Here is a 22,285-nt window from a genome sequence, read left to right on the forward strand (position 1 = left end):
TCCCGCCTAAGCACATGTGCTAAGTACTAATTAAACATTGCATTTTGTCCATAGGAATACCTGCAATTTACCTAAGCACATGTGCTACATGTGCTAAGTACTAATTAAACATTGTATTTTGTCCATTGGAATACCTGTAGTTTACCTCCTGCCTAAGCACATGTGCTAAGTACTAATTAAACATTGCATTTTGTCCATTGGAATACCTGCAATTTACCTAAGCACATGTGCTAAGTACTAATTAAACATTGTATTTTGACCATTGGAATACCTGCAATTTACCTAAGCACATGTGCCAAGTACTAATTAAACATTGCATTTTGTCCATTGGAATACCTGCAATTTACCGAAGCACATGTCCTAAGTACTAATTAAACATTGCATTTGTCCATTGGAATACCTGCAATTTACCTAAGCACATGTGCCAAGTACTAATTAAACATTGTATTTTGTCCATTGGAATACCTGCAATTTACCTAAGCACATGTGCTAAGTACTAATAGAGAAAATACAATTCAATGAAATCTGACTATATTTAACAAAATACCAGAAACAAAGAAAACTGACCAGTGTGTTCAGTTCAAAAGTCTATGGAAAAGACACTCAACATTTTTTTCTGTTTACATGTGCGAGTTCAGTTTTGAAAGGTTGTTATAATATTCATGCAAATATCCACTTTTCTAACAAATTTTGTACTGACGAGGCTGAATATAGGAGAAATCAATTCACACAATGACTCAAAAAAACACTTGGAATGAAAAAAAGCAATCAAACCCTTGAGTTCACTGAAAGACAAATGTGAATAGAAAACATAATTAACATCACTTGTCAGCTTTGACTTTATAATATTTTATATAGCATTGATTTTCTGCTTGACAAGAGGTTAAAGACATTATTATTCAAATATTCAAAGCACTTCAGAACGCGTAATATATCCTCTTGCAGTCAATATTTCAAGTAATTGACACAGGTACAGTGAGTATATGAATGAATACTAAATTTGTAACTGATAGATTTTGTGCCTGACATAATTTTGCCTCTCATGATTAATTTCTGGACAAATTGGGTAAAATTTAACATTCTAATCAAAATTCTAATCAAAGTTCTGACAGAAAAAACATTGACTTTAGCAGTTAAAGTGTTGAAAGATACAAAAGATTAGAGAAACATTTTATGATGATTCCCCATAATATTGAGAGGTCTAGAAAGCTGTGTGGTTAATGAATGTATTGTTAAATTAGTGCACCATATAGTATTGTATACTATCCTCAAGTAATTAATGTATGAAATACTGCATAATTAGAATAATACATGTATGAGGTTATTCACAAAACAAGCAATGCATATAACAGTCCCCATTAGTTATCAAATTTAAAATATATCTTATAAAGAAAACATAATCAGCCAAAGCATGTCAGAGATATGGCTCTAGAACCACATTCATTACGACAAAATGGCTGCCAGTCAGCCATTTTGAATCTGATCTGATAAACGAAATCTTGTTCAATGTATGTACCAAGTTTTTAACAAAGTCCATCCAAGTTCCAGAACGCGAGAAATGCTTGATTTCATAATTTTTCAGTACAAAAATGGTCGCCATTCAGCCATCTTCAATCAGATTGTGAAACAAATTGATGTGCATATGCATGTTATATATGACGTATGTGTGAAAATATTTGTAACGTGACTGCATACATTTGCTGGACAGTATTTATAGTTTTTATGAATGTATACAATGTACATGTATGAGAATGGTTACAGCCTTTCTTATGTATATTCGATTTCTGTATCGAGTTAAAAATATCCAGAATAGCAGATCAAACTGTTTGATTTTTATGCATACATGTATGTACATAAAAATAGCCACCATTCAGCAATCTTGATTGTCAAACAAATGTATGTTCATACAGTGTATGTTTGACAAGATGGCCACCAGACAGGGAAGTGTAAATTAAATGATATCAGGAGTTAATTTATAAAACTCATGAAGACTACAGTACTCATTCCGCCCAACCTCCCGCTTTTATCGCTTTTTTTCCGACCGCTTATCGCTTAATTTCCGACCGCTCGCTGCTTTCCGACCGGAAACCGACCGTTTTTTTTTCGCTCGCTCGCGTTCGCTTTTGTTCGCTCGCTCGCTCCTGCTATGGCTGGCTTCAGAAACATCGTTCGCTTGCCAACCGACCGCTGGAGTAACAATGGTCGTACATTGTATGTATAAACTTAAGTTTTTATTCGTAATAAATTTAGGTTTTAATAACGATTCAAAACACAATGCCTATTGCTTCTCTGTTTTGGAACAAAGACGCATTCAAATCACTTGACACATTGTAACGTTTGCTACGAAAGTCGAACTGTGACCTGTATTTACATATTTACGTCCTTGTGTGTGTAGTTCAAGCAGCTATATAACTGGTCAATCGCGATATGTATTGAGTACTAGTATTTGTGTGTTGTGTGTGTGTGTGTTTGTGTGTGTGTGTGATTTTGACTTGATTTTGAAATTTATTCCGAACGGCGCTCAAAATAATTTGACACTTTGTTATTTGCGAACGCAACTCACACTATGACCCTTACTCAATTTGCATAAGTAATACGAATGCTGTAGTTCAGAAAATCTATTGGTTAACTTTTGCTCGTGTCTGGGTGCGCAAAACAAAACTACACATAATTATCGCATAGCTGAATTTCTACAAATCAATTGGACTTAAACCTACTAGTACAATGACTGTGACGATTAATCGCTTGTGTGAGTACATGCGGCGACGAATTATTGGATTGGCAGCAGCCGGACGAAAAATGAAAGAGATCTCGGAACAGTTAATTTGTTGAGGAAAACAAAACAGTGATACATTTTGAAAACAAAAATACAAAATAAATGCAATCAGAGGCGCTAAACGCAATCAGAGGCGCCGACCACGGGCGTTGGAAATAAATAAAACGTGTTGTGACAGTCTCACCAAACTCTTTCACTCGCGCAATATAATTATGTTATTTCCCAAAGCACTTATATTTAATACATTGACGAAAAACACCGCAAGAAAAATGGAAATCAGGCTTGTAATTACTAGTAACTCTACTCGAACGCAATGTTGATCACTGTAAAAGTGGATAAATTCGAACCGTCATCAAATTCAAAATTCAAGCGATCTCGTTGAATGTCAAAAATAAACTCGATGTTTAGAAAGACAAAAACAACAACATATTAGAGTGCAAAAAAAGTTAGCAGCACAGAACGAGAAGTGCATGTGGGAAAGCGATGAGTGAACTTGAGGAAAATTATGCTGATGTGAGAACAAGCCATATACCCGCGGAGTACTCGCTAAAACATCGAGAAAATGTGCCATTTACAAATAATGTTTGCGATTGTGTGAACATGATAACGTGCAAACAAGGAACAGAGCTCGTGGTCCACAAGGAAACTTGATGACGCAGTTAGATGTATACGGCTGTTGAAAACAGACTCGTTCAATCTCATATAAGCAGGTTCACGTGGATGTATCATTTTCAACTATTACCACGCTATAACAACGCTATGATAATAAAGACATTGTGAAATTCTTTTGTTTTTATGTAGAAAAATACAGTAATTTTATCAAGTAAAATCATATTTATTAAAATTGTTGTTCATACATGAGTTGTCGAACACACTACATAGTTTGTAATTTCATCCAGCTCCTTTCAGTCACAGTTCAAGACAAATAAAAGGCACAAATATAGATAATATAGCAAATTATTTTTTTCTGTAATATTCGTGTGTAATTAGTAATTATGAAAAAAAATTATGGGTACATATGGAATACATTTCGTTATGAATTATTCTTAATATCAATTTCTAAATTATTTTGTCAAAATCAGTTTTTTTTCCAGGTTTTTTCCCCCAAAACAAAAGAATTTCATAATGTCAGGAACGAGAAGTTTTTCTTCTTATTATTATTTATTGGGAATGGAAAGTCTTTATCTTGGTGCTTCGCCTCGGTTGACAATGAGCTCTTCGGGTCGCTAAAACTGTATGTCCACCTTTGTTGGGGTGAACATTTGTATTATTATACTGAATAAATCTTAGAACAGAAATGGTGGCACTCAATCATGGCAATCTTCCAGGTCATCGTTAGAAAGATTTTCGGAGGCAAATTTAATCTTGAAGGATTGCAGGAAATTGACCCTTACCGATTCATATTTATGAATTAATCGGGATTCAGGTACCATAGTGTTTGTAACAGGAAAAAAAAAACGCTTTCGCGTGGGATTTTTCATGCAAACATTGTGAATGGTTCCCCGACACTGATTCCTTTTTAACTTTCAATTTTTCTAAGACGCGGCAAACCCCGCTCATAACCGGAGACGTCGTCGAGATGCAGGTGCGATTCCTCTTAGCAACGCGTTCTATTTATTTCCAAAGCATGTGGTCGGCGCCTTTGATTGCGTTTATTTTGTTCTTTTATTCACGTAATCTATCGCTGGCAGCGTTTGTTTTGTCACGTCTCACAACTTAATGTCCAACCTGACTTTGTTTTGGCTGTAAGTGAACTACGTACAGCTCATGAAAGTATTTCGCCCAGAGTTCGCAAAAAACGGAATACCCTGCAAAATTTGAATCCTTTATTTTATAACGAGACATTGGGCGCGAAAATAAAAACCATAATTGTAATTCAACAAGTTTATGTAACGTGTTAGTCTGCTTGCCAGCCGCCTAGTTAAAAAACGCGATCTCCATTGATGTCGGCTTCGACAATTTCGGACAAGTAAGATGGGCGCTGGCCGACATTACATTTGCAAGTATTGTATTTGTTTGACAAATTGTACACTATGGTCATTCTATAACAATCGATCAGTCGTTTTTTCACAATCTTACTATTCCTGCAGATATTCTTCAATTGTTATAGGTGCCACGGATTTTAACATAACTACAACTTGACCAGTATTAAACCCAAACCATGTGTGCATGACAACCGTCACCCTACACACGGTTACTCAACGAATACCGTACTCTACAGTAGACATTTTTCGCTCTCCACCAAAAATAGAATGGTTTTATTTCATATTAGTTGTGTCTGTGTCAGTGTCGTATTTGATTTCACATGTTTGGTTCGATCTTGTTTATGGTGGACATTATTAATACGCGTATATATTATTACCAATTTTATATGGCAGTGTGATCCACCGTATTTTTTCAACGGTCGTTCTATAAATTTCTGATTGTATTTATTCTTATTTTAACATCATAAAAACAATCAAAGAAAGCTTAGAAAGAACTCCCGCGTGCTGAGAGTATTGGAGACACATTAAAAATTAATTCAAAATTACTTGAACTTGAGATATTGATGGAAATGCAGAAAACTAATTATGCAAATAAGGTAACTAATATGAACAGATTTAAGTGTAAAACTAAAGGTCTGCACAATGTACCAAGTTTCATTGAAATGTGATTAGAACCAAAAAAATATTAATTATTATGCTAATTAGAGAATTAATATGAACAGATTTTAACCCAAAATTAATCAGGCTGTCTATTGTCCTAGAGCATTTATGTACCAAGTTTTATTCAAATGTGATGATTAATTAATTATGTTAATTAGGTGATTAAGAAGCATAAATATTTACCAAAACTAATATGGTGTATAGTCCTACACATGTAGGTTCATTGAAATGTGATGAGCACTCTTTAAAAGTTTCATTAAAATTCAATGAGTGGTTCTTAGGACAAATCAACTAATTAAGCAAATTAGTAGTTAATATGCACAATAATGTATCCTAAAATTAATCAAGTCTCTGCATAGTCCTAGAAGATCTATGTCGCAAGTCTCATTGAAATGTGATGATTAGTACTTGAGATAACAGGTGAAGGGCTGAAAATTAACTAATTATGCTAATAAGGTGATTAATATGCACAAATATTTCTCCAAAAACTAATTAGGTCTCTGCACAGTCCTCAAGTAACTATGTACCATGTTTCATTGAAATGTGTTCATTACTACTTGAAATATCAATAGCTGAAAATTAATTAATTATGCAAATTAGGTAATTAATATGTACTGATATTACCCTAAAAACTATCTGTGCAGTCTCATATGACATCTATGTACCAAGTTTTATTGAAATGTTATGATTAGTACTTGAGATATCAGTGGAAAAGCCGAAAATTGATTAATCATTATGCAAATTAGGTAATTAATATAAACAGATTTTTACCCAAAACTAATGAAATCTGCGCATTAGATCAGAGCATCCATGTGCCAAGTTTCATCAAAATCCAATGAGTGGTTCTTCAAATATCAGTGGAACAGTCATGGAACTGCTTAAAATCAGTTAATTATCATGCAAATTAGGTATTTAATATTCATAGATTTTTACCAAAAACAAATCAAATCTGCGCATTAGTTCAGAGCATCCATGTGCCAAGTTTCATCAAAATCCAATGAGTGGTTCTTCATATATCAGTGGAACAGTCATGGAACAGCTAAAAATCAGCTAATTATCATGCAAATTAGGTAATTAATATTCATAGATTTTTACCAAAACCTAATCAACTCTGCGCATTATCCCAGAGCATCTATGCACCAAGTTTCACCAAAATCTGATTAGTGGTTCTTGAGATAACGGTGGAACAAAAAAAGTGACATACATACATACATACATACATACATACATACATACATACATACATACATACATACATACAGACAGACAGACATACGGACATACAGATATACAGACAGGGTAACTGCAAAGACTCCCTTTTGTGCTTTGCACACGGGAGTCAAAAATGATACACTTGTACATGAAACAGTAGGTAATGAACTATAAATGCGGGCGGTTGCGCTGTCAGGCGAGCAAGCGAACGACCGATTGCGCGAGCGGATACCTCCGGATTTGCGTGGTCGGAAAAAAAGCGGAAATTGCGCGTTCGAATTGAACAAAGCGAGAAAAAAAAAAGCGATCGAAATCCGGAAGCGGGCGGGAGGTTGGGCGAAATGAGTACTGTATTGATTCCAATTCATGACTCGTTTTACAACATATGGTAAAGACTTCAAATAAATTTAAGCTTTATTGAGGTAAATTACAGGATTTTGAAACTGCTGCACTGTGTTCAACACTCCTAGACCCCACACAAGATCTGTATATGCACTGTGTTCAACACTCCTAGACCCCACACAAGATCTGTATATGCACTGTGTTCAACACTCCTAGACCCCACACAAGATCTGTATATGCAGTGTTCAACATTCCTAGACCCTACACAAGATCTGTATATGCAGTGTTCAACACTCCTAGACCCCACACAAGATCTGTATATGCAGTGTTCAACACTCCTAGACCCCACACAAGATCTGTATATGCACTGTGTTCAACACTCTTAGACCCCACACAAGATCTGTATATGCAGTGTTCAACACTCCGAGACCCCACACAAGATCTGTATATGCACTGTGTTCAACACTCCTAGACCCCACACAAGATCTGTATATGCACTGTGTTCAACACTCCTAGACCCCACACAAGATCTGTATATGCAGTGTTCAACACTCCTAGACCCCACACAAGATCAGTATATGCTTTGTGTTCAACACTCCTAGACCCCACACAAGATCTGTATATGCACTGTGTTCAACACTCCTAGACCCCACACAAGATCTGTATATGCAGTGTTCAACACTCCTAGACCCCACACAAGATCTGTATATGCAGTGTTCAACATTCCTAGACCCTACACAAGATCTGTATATGCAGTGTTCAACACTCCTAGACCCCACACAAGATCTGTATATGCAGTGTTCAACACTCCTAGACCCCACACAAGATCTGTATATGCACTGTGTTCAACACTCTTAGACCCCACACAAGATCTGTATATGCAGTGTTCAACACTCCGAGACCCCACACAAGATCTGTATATGCACTGTGTTCAACACTCCTAGACCCCACACAAGATCTGTATATGCAGTGTTCAACACTCCTAGACCCCACACAAGATCTGTATATGCACTGTGTTCAACACTCCTAGACCCCACACAAGATCTGTATATGCACTGTGTTCAACACTCCTAGACCCCACACAAGATCTGTATATGCACTGTGTTCAACACTCCTAGACCCCACACAAGATCTGTATATGCACTGTGTTCAACACTCCTAGACCCCACACAAGATCTGTAAGTGCAGTGTTCAACACTCCTAGACCCCACACAAGATCTGTATATGCACTGTGTTCAACACTCCTAGACCCCCCACAAGATCTGTATATGCACTGTGTTCAACACTCCTAGACCCCACACAAGATCTGTATATGCACAGTGTTCAACACTCCTAGACCCACACAAGATCTGTATACATGTATGCAGTGTTCAACACTCCTAGACCCCACACAAGATCTGTATATGCAGTGTTCAACACTCCTAGACCCCACACAAGATATGTAAGTGCACTGTGTTCAACACTCCTAGACCCACACAAGATCTGTATATGCACTGTGTTCAACACTCCTAGACCCCACACAAGATCTGTATATGCACTGTGTTAAATCCTAGACCCCACACAAGATCTGTATATGCACTGTGTTCAACGCTCCTACACCCCACACAAGATCTGTATATGCACTGTGTTCAACACTCCTAGACCCACACAAGATCTGTATATGCACTGTGTTCAACACTCCAAGACCCCACGCAAGATCTGTATATGCACTGTGTTCAACACTCCTAGACCCACACAAGATCTGGATATACACTGTGTTCAACACTCCTAGACCCCACACAAGATCTGTATATGCACTGTGTTCAACACTCCTAGACCCCACACAAGATCTGTATATGCAGTGTTCAACACTCCTAGACCCCACACAAGATCTGTAAGTGCACTGTGTTCAACCCTCGTAGACCCCACACAAGATCTGTATATGCACTGTGTTCAACACTCCTAGACCCCACACAAGATCTGTATATGCACTGTGTTCAACACTCCTAGACCCCACACAAGATCTGTATATGCAGTGTTCAACACTCCTAGACCCCACACAAGATCTGTATATGCAGTGTTCAACATTCCTAGACCCTACACAACATCTGTATATGCAGTGTTCAACACTCCTAGACCCCACACAAGATCTGTATATGCAGTGTTCAACACTCCTAGACCCCACACAAGATCTGTATATGCACCGTGTTCAACACTCCTAGACCCCACACAAGATCTGTATATGCAGTGTTCAACACTCCTAGACCCCACACAAGATCTGTATATGCACTGTGTTCAACACTCCTAGACCCCACACAAGATCTGTATATGCAGTGTTCAACACTCCTAGACCCCACACAAGATCTGTATATGCAGTGTTCAACACTCCTAGACCCCACACAAGATCTGTATATGCACTGTGTTCAACACTCCTAGACCCCACACAAGATCTGTATATGCACTGTGTTCAACACTCCTAGACCCCACACAAGATCTGTATATGCACTGTGTTCAACACTCCTAGACCCCACACAAGATCTGTATATGCAGTGTTCAACACTCCTAGACCCCACACAAGATCTGTATATGCAGTGTTCAACACTCCTAGACCCCACACAAGATCTGTATATGCACTGTGTTCAACACTCCTAGACCCCACACAAGATCTGTATATGCACTGTGTTCAACACTCCTAGACCCCACACAAGATCTGTATATGCACTGTGTTCAACACTCCTAGACCCCACACAAGATCTGTATATGCACTGTGTTCAACACTCCTAGACCCCACACAAGATCTGTAAGTGCAGTGTTCAACACTCCTAGACCCCACACAAGATCTGTATATGCACTGTGTTCAACACTCCTAGACCCACACAAGATCTGGATATACACTGTGTTCAACACTCCTAGACCCCACACAAGATCTGTAAGTGCACTGTGTTCAACCCTCCTAGACCCCACACAAGATCTGTATATGCACTGTGTTCAACACTCCTAGACCCCACACAAGATCTGTATATGCACTGTGTTCAACACTCCTAGACCCCACACAAGATCTGTATATGCAGTGTTCAACACTCCTAGACCCCACACAAGATCTGTATATGCAGTGTTCAACATTCCTAGACCCTACACAAGATCTGTATATGCAGTGTTCAACACTCCTAGACCCCACACAAGATCTGTATATGCAGTGTTCAACACTCCTAGACCCCACACAAGATCTGTATATGCACCGTGTTCAACACTCCTAGACCCCACACAAGATCTGTATATGCACCGTGTTCAACACTCCTAGACCCCACACAAGATCTGTATATGCACTGTGTTCAACACTCCTAGACCCCACACAAGATCTGTATATGCAGTGTTCAACACTCCTAGACCCCACACAAGGTCTGTATATGCACTGTGTTCAACACTCCTAGACCCCACACAAGATCTGTATATGCACTGTGTTCAACACTCCTAGACCCCACACAAGATCTGTATATGCACTGTGTTCAACACTCCTAGACCCCACACAAGATCTGTATATACACTGTGTTCAACACTCCTAGACCCCACACAAGATCTGTAAGTGCAGTGTTCAACACTCCTAGACCCCACACAAGATCTGTATATGCACTGTGTTCAACACTCCTAGACCCACACAAGATCTGGATATACACTGTGTTCAACACTCCTAGACCCCACACAAGATCTGTATATGCACTGTCTTCAACACTCCTAGACCCCACACAAGATCTGTATATGCAGTGTTCAACACTCCTAGACCCCACACAAGATCTGTATATGCAGTGTTCAACACTCCTAGACCCCACACAAGATCTGTATATGCACCGTGTTCAACACTCCTAGACCCCACACAAGATCTGTATATGCAGTGTTCAACACTCCTAGACCCCACACAAGATCTGTATATGCACTGTGTTCAACACTCCTAGACCCCACACAAGATCTATATATGCACTGTGTTCAACACTCCTAGACCCCACACAAGATCTGTATATGCAGTGTTCAACACTCCTAGACCCCACACAAGATCTGTATATGCACAGTGTTCAACACTCCTAGACCCACACAAGATCTGTATATGCAGTGTTCAACACTCCTAGACCCCACACAAGATCTGTAAGTGCACTGTGTTCAACACTCCTAGACCCCACACAAGATCTGTATATGCACTATGTTCAACACTCCTAGACCCCACACAAGATCTGTATATGCAGTGTTCAACACTCCTAGACCCCACACAAGATCTGTATATGCACAGTGTTCAACACTCCTAGACCCACACAAGATCTGTATATGCAGTGTTCAACACTCCTAGACCCCACACAAGATCTGTATATGCAGTGTTCAACACTCCTAGACCCCACACAAGATCTGGATATACACTGTGTTCAACACTCCTAGACCCTAAACAAGATCTGTATATGCAGTGTTCAACACTCCTGGACCCCACACAAGATCTGTATATGCAGTGTTCAACACTCCTAGACCCCACACAAGATATGTATATGCACTGTGTTCAACACTCCTGGACCCCACACAAGATCTGTATATGCACTGTATTCAATCCTAGACCCCACACAAGATCTGGATATACACTGTGTTCAACACTCCTAGACCCACACAAGATCTGTATATACACTGTGTTCAACACTCCTAGACACCACACAAGATCTGTATATGCACTGTGTTCAACACTCCTAGACCCCACACAAGTTCTGTATATGCACTGTGTTCAACACTCCTAGACCCCACACAAGATCTGTAAGTGCACTGTGTTCAATCCTAGACCCCACACAAGATCTGGATATACACTGTGTTCAACACTCCTAGACCCCACACAAGATCTGTATATGCACTGTGTTCAACACTCCTAGACTCCACACAAGATCTGTATATGCACTGTGTTCAACACTCCTAGACCCACACAAGATCTGTATATGCACTGTGTTCAACACTACTAGACCCCACACAAGATCTGTATATGCACTGTGTTCAACACTCCTAGACCCCAAACAAGATCTGTATATGCACCGTGTTCAATCCTAGACCCCACACAAGATCTGTATATGCACTGTGTTCAACACTCCTAGACCCACACAAGATCTGGATATACACTGTGTTCAACACTCCTAGAACCCACACAAGATCTGTATATGCACTGTGTTCAACACTCCTAGACCCACACAAGATCTGTATATGCACTGTGTTCAACACTCCTAGACCCCACACAAGATCTGTAAGTGCACTGTGTTCAACCCTCCTAGACCCCACACAAGATCTGGATATACACTGTGTTCAACACTCCTGGACCCCACACAAGATCTGTATATGCACTGTGTTCAACACTCCTAGACCCCACACAAGATCTGTAAGTGCACTGTGTTCAACACTCCTAGACCCACACAAGATCTGTATATGCACTGTGTTCAACACTCCTAGACCCACACAAGATCTGTATATGCACTGTGTTCAACACTCCTAGACCCCACACAAGATCTGTATATGCACTGTGTTCAACACTCCTAGACCCACACAAGATCTGGATATACACTGTGTTCAACACTCCTAGACCCACACAAGATCTGTATATGCACTGTGTTCAACACTCCTAGACCCCACACAAGATATGTATATGCACTGTGTTCAACCCTCCTAGACCCCACACAAGATCTGGATATACACTGTGTTCAACACTCCTAGACCCCACACAAGATATGTAAGTGCACTGTGTTCAACACTCCTAGACCCCACACAAGATCTGTAAGTGCACTGTGTTCAACACTCCTAGACCCACACAAGATCTGTATATGCACTGTGTTCAACACTCCTAGACCCCACACAAGATCTGTATATGCACTGTGTTCAACACTCCTAGACCCCACACAAGATCTGTAAGTGCACTGTGTTCAACACTCCTAGACCCCACACAAGATCTGTAAGTGCACTGTGTTCAACACTCCTGGACCCCACACAAGATATGTATATGCACTGTGTTCAACACTCCTAGACCCCACTCAAGATCTGTATATGCACTGTGTTCAACACTCCTAGACCCACACAAGATCTGGATATACACTGTGTTCAACACTCCTAGACCCACACAAGATCTTTATATGCACTGTGTTCAACACTCCTAGACCCCATACAAGATCTGTATATGCACTGTGTTCAACACTCCTAGACCCACACGAGATCTGTATATGCACTGTGTTCAACACTCCTAGACCCCACACAAGATATGTAAGTGCACTGTGTTCAACACTCCTAGACCCCACACAAGGTCTGGATATACACTGTGTTCAACACTCCTGGACCCCACACAAGATCTGTATATGCACTGTGTTCAACACTCCTAGACCCCACACAAGATCTGTATATGCAGTGTTCAACACTCCTTGACCCCACACAAGATCTGTAAGTGCACTGTGTTCAACACTCCTAGACCCCACACAAGATCTGTATATGCACTGTGTTCAACACTCCTAGACCCCACACAAGATCTGTATATGCAGTGTTCAACACTCCTAGACCCCACACAAGATCTGTATATGCACTGTGTTCAACACTCCTAGACCCACACGAGATCTGTATATGCACTGTGTTCAACACTCCTAGACCCCACACAAAATATGTAAGTGCACTGTGTTCAACACTCCTAGACCCCACACAAGATCTGTAAGTGCACTGTGTTCAACACTCCTAGACCCACACAAGATCTGTATATACACTGTGTTCAACACTCCTAGACCCCACACAAGATCTGTATATGCACTGTGTTCAACACTCCTAGACCCCACACAAGATATGTAAGTGCACTGTGTTCAACACTCCTAGACCCCACACAAGGTCTGGATATACACTGTGTTCAACACTCCTGGACCCCACACAAGATCTGTATATGCACTGTGTTCAACACTCCTAGACCCCACACAAGATCTGTATATGCAGTGTTCAACACTCCTAGACCCCACACAAGATCTGTAAGTGCACTGTGTTCAACACTCCTAGACCCCACACAAGATCTGTATATGCACTGTGTTCAACACTCCTAGACCCACACGAGATCTGTATATGCACTGTGTTCAACACTCCTAGACCCCACACAAGATATGTAAGTGCACTGTGTTCAACACTCCTAGACCCCACACAAGATCTGTAAGTGCACTGTGTTCAACCCTCCTAGACCCCACACAAGATCTGGATATACACTGTGTTCAACACTCCTGGACCCCACACAAGATCTGTATATGCACTGTGTTCAACACTCCTAGACCCCACACAAGATCTGTAAGTGCACTGTGTTCAACACTCCTAGACCCACACAAGATCTGTATATGCACTGTGTTCAACACTCCTAGACCCACACAAGATCTGTATATGCACTGTGTTCAACACTCCTAGACCCCACACAAGATCTGTAAGTGCACTGTGTTCAACATGCTAAGAGGAATATTTCTTAAAAGGAACATTCCAACACTAAGACCTCTTTTTTGAAGTGCAAAATTAATCGCTGCCAAGTGTACAAATCCTTGACTCCCTGTCTGAAGAACAAATCACTGACTCCTTGCCAAATGAAAACCTATAAAATTCTTTTCTCAAAAAATTTAATCATTTTACTGTGCACACTAGTAGCTTTGTGGTAAGTGGCTTCCGCGATAAGTGGGTTTCGTATCAGGTGGATTTCACGTTGAGTAGGACTTTGTCTCAGTAACAGGTCCTTTCATCCTTGTTGAGAATTAAAGTTTTATGTTTCTTTAACTGGTGCTATTCTGGGAATACCATCCTGGCAGGAGTTCCAAAATAAGACCCATACTCTGATAATGCCTCTAGTTTCAAAGACCAATAAACACTACCGTACTTATCAGGGTAAGAGTCCATGCCGAGGCAAATGCCGACCCCCTTTTTTTAAGTTTGTCATAATGCTTATTAAAATTCTTCAAATATAATTGTTAATTGCGTAAAACAAGGGGTGAATGCGAAATAGATGTCACAGTAAAATAGGTATTTCGCTTTCTGCATTCAGGGCAGCACGTTCACTACTGATTTACATTTATTTTTCAAGATTTTTTTTTTCAGAATCATAATAGTCAGCAAGTCTATAAAAATATATATTAAAGCAGAAATGGTAGTTCTCTTTTTGAAATATGTCGTGGCCCGAAAAAGGACCGGCTGTTTGGTTTGTGCTTCCTAGGAAACGATTAAAGCAAATCATATAAGGAGAGCCGCGAAGCAAGTGTCACACTCGTTCGGCTTTAGCGTCGTCAACAATGAAACCAATGTTGCAATATTGTAGCAATTCGTACCTGGGAGAGAGGTTGGAATCACGTTATTTTGGCTTTATAAAATATTTAGTAGCAGCTTGTGAATCCATAACTGGGGCCAGCAATTTTGCAATGCCAACTGCCAACAAATATGATTGCCAGACTGTAAACAAAGGCATCGTGTGCCATCGCAGCAGAGCGACCCCATTTTTCTTGTCTCTTTTATATTGTGATTAGACATGAATGAAAAGTGCCAAGCTGAGAGACTGCGAAATCCATGGAATAAAAGTGCTAAGTCCAAATTGTGTGGGACTATATGATGAACTTCAGAAAAAAGTTGTAGGGATTTTGTTTGACGGCTACAGTAATGCTGACTTGGACTTTGAGGGTTTTGAGTTTGACGAAGATGGCAATGAACGTACAAATAAAGATCTGAGAAGTTTTTTCGAATAGCTATGAATTTTTATAATTTTTAATATGTAAATTTGTAAATTATTATTGATCTTGTATGACGGTTGATTCGTAATTTGTCCAGACCGGAAATCATTTTACGCAGTTTAACCCTTGACATTTTAATTCATTTTGAGTTCACGCGTATTGGGTATGTTTGTCGGTGGGAAAATCCTGATTCAAATGATTCCTCACTGTCGGTTTTTATTATTTCTGGTTTATTTGTCACATTATAAGCAATACATTAGTTTTGTTTTACTTCTAATGTTGCATATTGTTCATTTATCTCTGTTGCATGTTTTCTTTTGTCGTTGTATTCCCCGCAGTTTGATCTGCATGTTGTCAATTTTCGTGAATTTTCATTTTTTTGCCGGGGATATCCTGGCAAATGTCCACCCCTATTTTTTGGCAATTTTCCATGTTCAGGACCCTGGGCTTATACTTGGATAAATACGGTACCATTATGATCTTATTTGTGTTTCAAAGGGTAGTTGAATATTGTTTATTGAAATTAATAATTCCCATAACCGTTTTCCAATATACTGAAGAATACTTTATTTTCGCTTGGAATTTATTTTCGCTAATTTCGCTGAAGGAATGATTCCGTGAAAATAAAATCCAGCGAATATACTTTTTTTCCTATATTTCACATTAAATTCATCAAAAATCAGTGAAAATAAGTTCCACACAAAACGCCAAAAAAGCCTTTTCAGCGAAAATTAATTCCAGCGAAAATAAAGTATTCAACAGTAGATAAATTGTAGTATGTAACAGACTGTATAACTCAGTCTCAACAATGAAATAAAGGAATGTATATATGTATTTACATTATTACTAATGCATTGCAATGCAACTACCGGGGGTAATTCAAATTGAAAAAAATTGCAATATAAAATATTCCATTAGTAATACTTTTCAAAGGCGTATTTCACGGTCAGTGTTATTTACGAAATATTTGTTTATAGGTTTATAAACTTGCTTGGTAAAACCCACCCCAACTGGATATAATGTGTACATAAAAAGTAGTGTATCAAGAAACTCTACCCAGAATAGTCAATTTCACATTGTAATATTAATATAATTCATAGGCATATAACAAGGACAGTAATGGGCAGTTGACGCCTAGCTCCTTTTCACATGGGTACTTACACAACAGGAAACAATATACTGTAGCAAAGCATTTTGATAAAGGCACAAACAATACACTGTTAGTGATTGAAGTAAGAATAAAAAGAATGAAAAACACATAGAGTTAAACAAGATACATAAGTAGAATTATCAGCAGAGTAGCTATGAACAGCATACACAACAACACATCAATCTAAAAGGCAACTGAATACAGCACAGAGGCCCAAATAAACATACTGCAGTAGATGTAATTAACATAAGTAGAGATGTGAGCTGTAAACAGATCAGCATAGAAAACACATAAATTTCAATCTGTATATTGTTATTTGCAGCACATGGCGGCCTCACGTTTATATAAATTACAGGTGTTTCTATGGTCAAAATAAGTAATATTTTCATGTTCTCTGCACGTAATAAGCTCGTTTATTAAGCATCCTTTTTTGGGGATGCCCAGTGGCCAAGGGGAAGACGTGTAGTGGTGTAAATCTAGGAGATTAGATGTCGTACACGAGCGCCGGTTCGAGTCACACACGCAGTACGTGTTTACTATAATTTGACATAGTATTTACCTTGCCGTTTATTCGGTATTATTTGCTTACTTTACTTCCAACAGCAACTATGAGTTTAATATTTTAATGATTCAGTACACAACAAATCGCAATTTGGGATGTCTACATGTATGCATTTCTATTAGAGATGTTTTTCCTAATTGAGCAAATATGAATGAAATATGCATGAAAATATATATATATTTTTTTTTCAATTTAGTATAAAAATTTGTAGAAAGTGTTAATTTCACCGTTTCTGAAATAATATGGAAATTTCTGTTTTCGGTAAAAAAGTCTCATTCACTCAACAATAGCTGCAATGGTTCGTAATCTGATTAGTGAAGATTATACTATTATCTATTTTCCACATAGAATAACACAATGTATACCGTGACATACATTCATTCCGACAGTATGATTAAAGCAACACAGAACACTTTGGGTTAAAGTGCAAAGAACACAGAACAATGTGAATCAAATTTCAAAAACGATTAATTCATGAGACATGTGGGACGATTGAGGTGTATCTACACTTTGGTGTCTTTTTACAAAATGTAGGCACCACTAATTCCTCATTGACATTCAGTCTCCACACTTCATCATAATATCAAAGCTGCATCTTTCAGTCAGGCAGGCTCCAAGTCTCTGAAATCTTAAGTGATCAAGATGTCTATCCTTCAACTACCGGTAACAAGTAGAATACATTAAATGCAAAAGTAAATGGCAAAAGTAAATGGCAAAAGTAAATGCCAACAGTCATCCAGGCGACCACAACCTTCAATATTGACATTCAGGGTACCGGTAATATCTCAACAGAAAGATATTGTACTGATGAAGGGTCAATGCCTAAAATGTCTGGTTACAATGTATATTGAATAATTCCCAAGGACTATGTGATTATCTACTAACATTTTCTATATGTTATATAGTTGTGGTTTTCAGTCCTTATGAGTGCTCTTCTGATGGTTTAAAATTGTCTCTGACACACTGGCAGAGTGAAGGTCAAACTTAACACAAGTTAACACAAAATTACAGTCTTCTTAGGTTCACTGTTTGAAACAAATAATACATGTATATTGGTATACATGATCTACAGGCAAACCATCGAACATAAAATCACAATGCAATCACAAATCATGAATACATCACTATTGAATTTATGTTGGTGCCTTTAATAACATTCAAGCTAATTTTGCAGTACTTGATTTGAGTTTAAATCGTAATTGTTGAGAATGAGGAATCCCTGCCAAGTTGTTTTTTCAACTGATTGCACATTAAGTCACTGACTGACAGTTCATTACTGTATCAAGCTAAAATGTCATTTATGATTTCCTGTCTCTTCAGCAAGTAAATCAATTCATACTTCCTTAATTTCTTCCATTACTTCCGACAATTTCTTCATCTTATGGGCCAGGAATTTTCCGCATGATGTCTGCAGTTATTTTTATGACTGAAATTTCCTTAATTAATTTTTAAATCTGGAAAACACATTATTTATTTATATTTTGAATAATTCATCATGGCAGATTGGCAGATTGAGTATTGTCAATTTTATTGCAACAAATTTGCTACAGAAGTAGTGTAATTAATTATTACATGTGTCACATCATTTGGGAGTTTGTTATTGTAGTCAAATAATGTTTTAATACACCATACATTAAATTTGTCAATTACTTTACTTTTATGATTTTGCTATAACAAGGTAAAAACCGAGTCGTTTTGAATTATTGAAATAAAGAATTAGGTAATAATTAATTTGATCTTTAGTTGAGTCAGCTGAATTTATTATTGACAGAAAAACGTTTTAAGCATAATTCATTAATATGTAAATGTCAAAATCACTTAGGCAACAATTTATACATGTATGAACAACCAGATATACAAATTACAGAAAAATTATATAAAGAAGTTTCTCTCGCTTACTTACTTATTTTCATCTATTTGTCAAATTGGTTAAAAAAACACCCAGCTAGATATACATGTATGCTTTCAGAATTGCAATTAAGAAAGTGATGAGAATTTATTTTTTCTCATTTATTAGAAATTGAGTAGGCAGGTAAACTGACTGTGTGGTTCCACTGTGCAATACCAGAGTCAGTTCACTGATAAGCTAAAGTTCAAAATGCTATTTAGCCATCTTGTGCCTTCTAATAAAACCACAGCAAGTCAAAAATAGTTCCTCAAATTGTGTGCCAGGACTCATTCCTGTGAAATTTTATGTCAAGTGGATCATATTACATACACCCAAGACTGTCTTTTTCTCAGACCTAGTGTTTTAAAAAATACAAAATCTTGATATGAATTTGAAGTCATTTGTCAAACAAACAACTTGCATTTCATATGAAAGCAGTGAATATACAGGTACTGTAAAATACTTAATTTTCGCTTGTAATTTATTCTTGCTATTTTTGCTGAAGGGATGATTCTATAAAAATAAAATTCAGCAAAAATACCTATGTTTACATTCAACTCAAAGATCATTGAAAATAAACTCCATACAAAACACCAAACAAGTTTTTCCAGCAAAAAGTATTACAGTACAGTAGAAGAAACAAATAACAATTTAAAATTAAAACGTATAGTAAACTAGATCAGGTTTACAAATTGAGTTTCTCATGGAAACACAAAAGTTGTCAAGTTAGTTATAAACATGACGTATGTTATAAGAATTTCAACTGTTTACTGCAATAGTTTTTTTTTTGTGTTGACTTTCTTCCACTGACAACTATACCAAGGTGTTTTGGTGAAAAGCTCTCTCAAACCCATTATGAGAGTATGTATATAGGATAGCCATGGTGTGTGCAGAGAAACTGAGATACTTTTATGAACACCTATATTAGATTGTGTTGAGGAATTTAGTTTATTCTGCAATCAAAGAAAGAAAACCATATCACAAACAGAACTTGCTGGCCTTACCAAACAAAACAGTAATTTTGCCATTTGTGCTTCCCCACTGATATATATGTTGTTATATACTGTAGATTACTTTAATTTTACAAGAGAATAATTGCAAAATTTTGAAACAGTGAAAATGTCTCTGGAGCCTCACAATATGGAGAGGTGTGACTGCCATTATAATTCTGAAAACAGTTGATGGTATACAGTTTGAGTTATACATAGTCCTGAATATATGGAATATGTGCGTATGTTGAAAGCGTAGTGTTTTACTGAGAGGTTCTCTATACTTTCCAAATTATGTGAATATGCAAACACAATTCAGGGGTTTCACAAATTTCACAGGCCATCATCCTGTAACAACAGGTGGAACTATAAATGAAAAGGCTCTCTACAGTGTGAAGCACTGCAGAGAGACCAGCGTAGGCAGTCACGGGACAGAGAAAATACAGCCAATTTGGGCTTGTAGCAGGCCATATGGCCGGAATCCAGCTCTTAATGAAACCCCTGCAATTATGCTATAACTTCAACGACATTATTCACTTTTAAATGAACATGGTCCAGTTATAATTATTTGTGGTGGAAAGTATTCAAGACAAAAATTTAGAGAAACATGTAGACCTGCGTTGTCATTTACTTGTGTCCAGATCAACACAGCACTATATGAAGTGCTAAGAAGACGGTACAGTGTGAAAAGTTAGAGTCGTGCAACCCAATGGTAAACAAAATAAAAGTGAACAGACGAATGCTTTCATAAATAAACATTGCGAATTGGCATGATTGTATCACACCTTGTGATAGACAGAAAATAGCAAACTGCTGTGTTGGGATCTGTTCGGCGAATTATCACAATGCCTGACCAAATCAAGATTTCAAAAAAACGAGTATCATATCTGATTATCCAGACAGTAAACAGCCTGTTGACATGACCGATGTGTCGCGATTTACATATGTCAACAGCTTATCAAAATCTGACAGGGAACTCGGCTCAAGTTCAATCTGGTCAGTGTTGTCGCCGTGTTGAAAACTTTTACCTTGTCATTGAAGACGAAATTTGATTCCACTTTGGTGCAAAACAACAACAAAACGGTTACAAAACACCAAGTTGTCCCAGGGAAACAAGGCTACTAGTCTAGCTTCTAGCTCCGGGGAACGATCGAATGTGACACCGACACGGACAAAGTACGAGCGGTAAAGCGAAAAGTAACTGGCATCAAACACATAACTTACTAGGTTTGGATTTCAATTTCGATACAATCCTTTGTACAGCACTCAGATCTTCATTTTTAACAGCTTGTAGGAGTTCCTGTTCTTTACCCATGACTGGAAATCAAAACAACCCGAATCACGAGAATATATGCAGATAGAACTGTAGCAAAAGTTGTGTAGACCGTAGGCACATAATCAAATAGTCGTGTCGAAAATCGCAACGCAATACAACTTGTTATCCACTACCAGATGTCCCACGGTCGCCAAACTTGTTGAGATAATGTCACGGACGCGACACCACGTTATCACACATAAACGCATCCCGTGGCAATTCGAACAGCTAGAATACACCGGCAAACATCGATACGTATGTTTATAAAGTGCTGTATGAATTTACAGCCACGTCAAAACGCTGTAAGCTTTACAACTTCAGATTTCTCTGGGAAACACTCATTATTTCCTGAACGCTCAAGCGCACGCGTAAATTGCCCACCAATCACTGAGTTTATTACATGTGACGTCGGGTCGGTCTGAATTTTAAAGTAGACTGCATTATCAGAACATAGTTCAATAAGCAGGATATTTGTGTTTTCGACGTTTTCATGTCATATCCAATACTTAATATCATAATTTGGTAAATACGTTACATTATGCTTAATATATTATATGCTTATAATATGTATAACAATATCCGTTGAATTGTGTACTGCAAAGGTACGCTATTGATCAATGTATTTCGAAGTCGGTGAAGACATAGCACATCTATGGTTCTGACGAGCTGCAAAAATACTTGAAAGCTTTTGATTGAAGTATTCAATG

The 22,285-nt window shown here is 38.1% G+C and overlaps 2 protein-coding genes across 3 annotated transcripts in view; one reads left to right on the forward strand and one right to left on the reverse strand.

The window, feature by feature from the left end:
• LOC100374406 (uncharacterized) overlaps window positions 1–21,985 on the reverse strand; it is a 179,566-nt gene extending 157,581 nt beyond the window's left edge. The window contains exon 1 of one of the 2 annotated variants that reach the window (XM_085502610.1): window positions 21,488–21,985. In XM_085502610.1, the coding sequence (XP_085358736.1) occupies window positions 21,488–21,578 (91 nt within the window). In that variant the 5' untranslated portion in view covers window positions 21,579–21,985. The remainder of the gene's footprint in view (window positions 1–21,487) is intronic. The other variant, XM_085502611.1, reaches the window with a different exon arrangement.
• Window positions 21,930–22,285, forward strand: part of LOC102808402 (spermatogenesis-associated protein 20-like) — a 205,716-nt gene continuing 205,360 nt past the window's right edge. The window contains exon 1 of the mRNA XM_085502612.1: window positions 21,930–22,284. The gene's annotated coding sequence lies outside the window, so the exon portion shown is untranslated. The remainder of the gene's footprint in view (window position 22,285) is intronic.

The sequence above is a fragment of the Saccoglossus kowalevskii genome, chromosome 8 (genome assembly GCF_978046115.1).
Source record: "Saccoglossus kowalevskii chromosome 8, keSacKowa6.1, whole genome shotgun sequence".
Taxonomy (NCBI): Eukaryota; Metazoa; Hemichordata; class Enteropneusta; family Harrimaniidae; genus Saccoglossus; species Saccoglossus kowalevskii.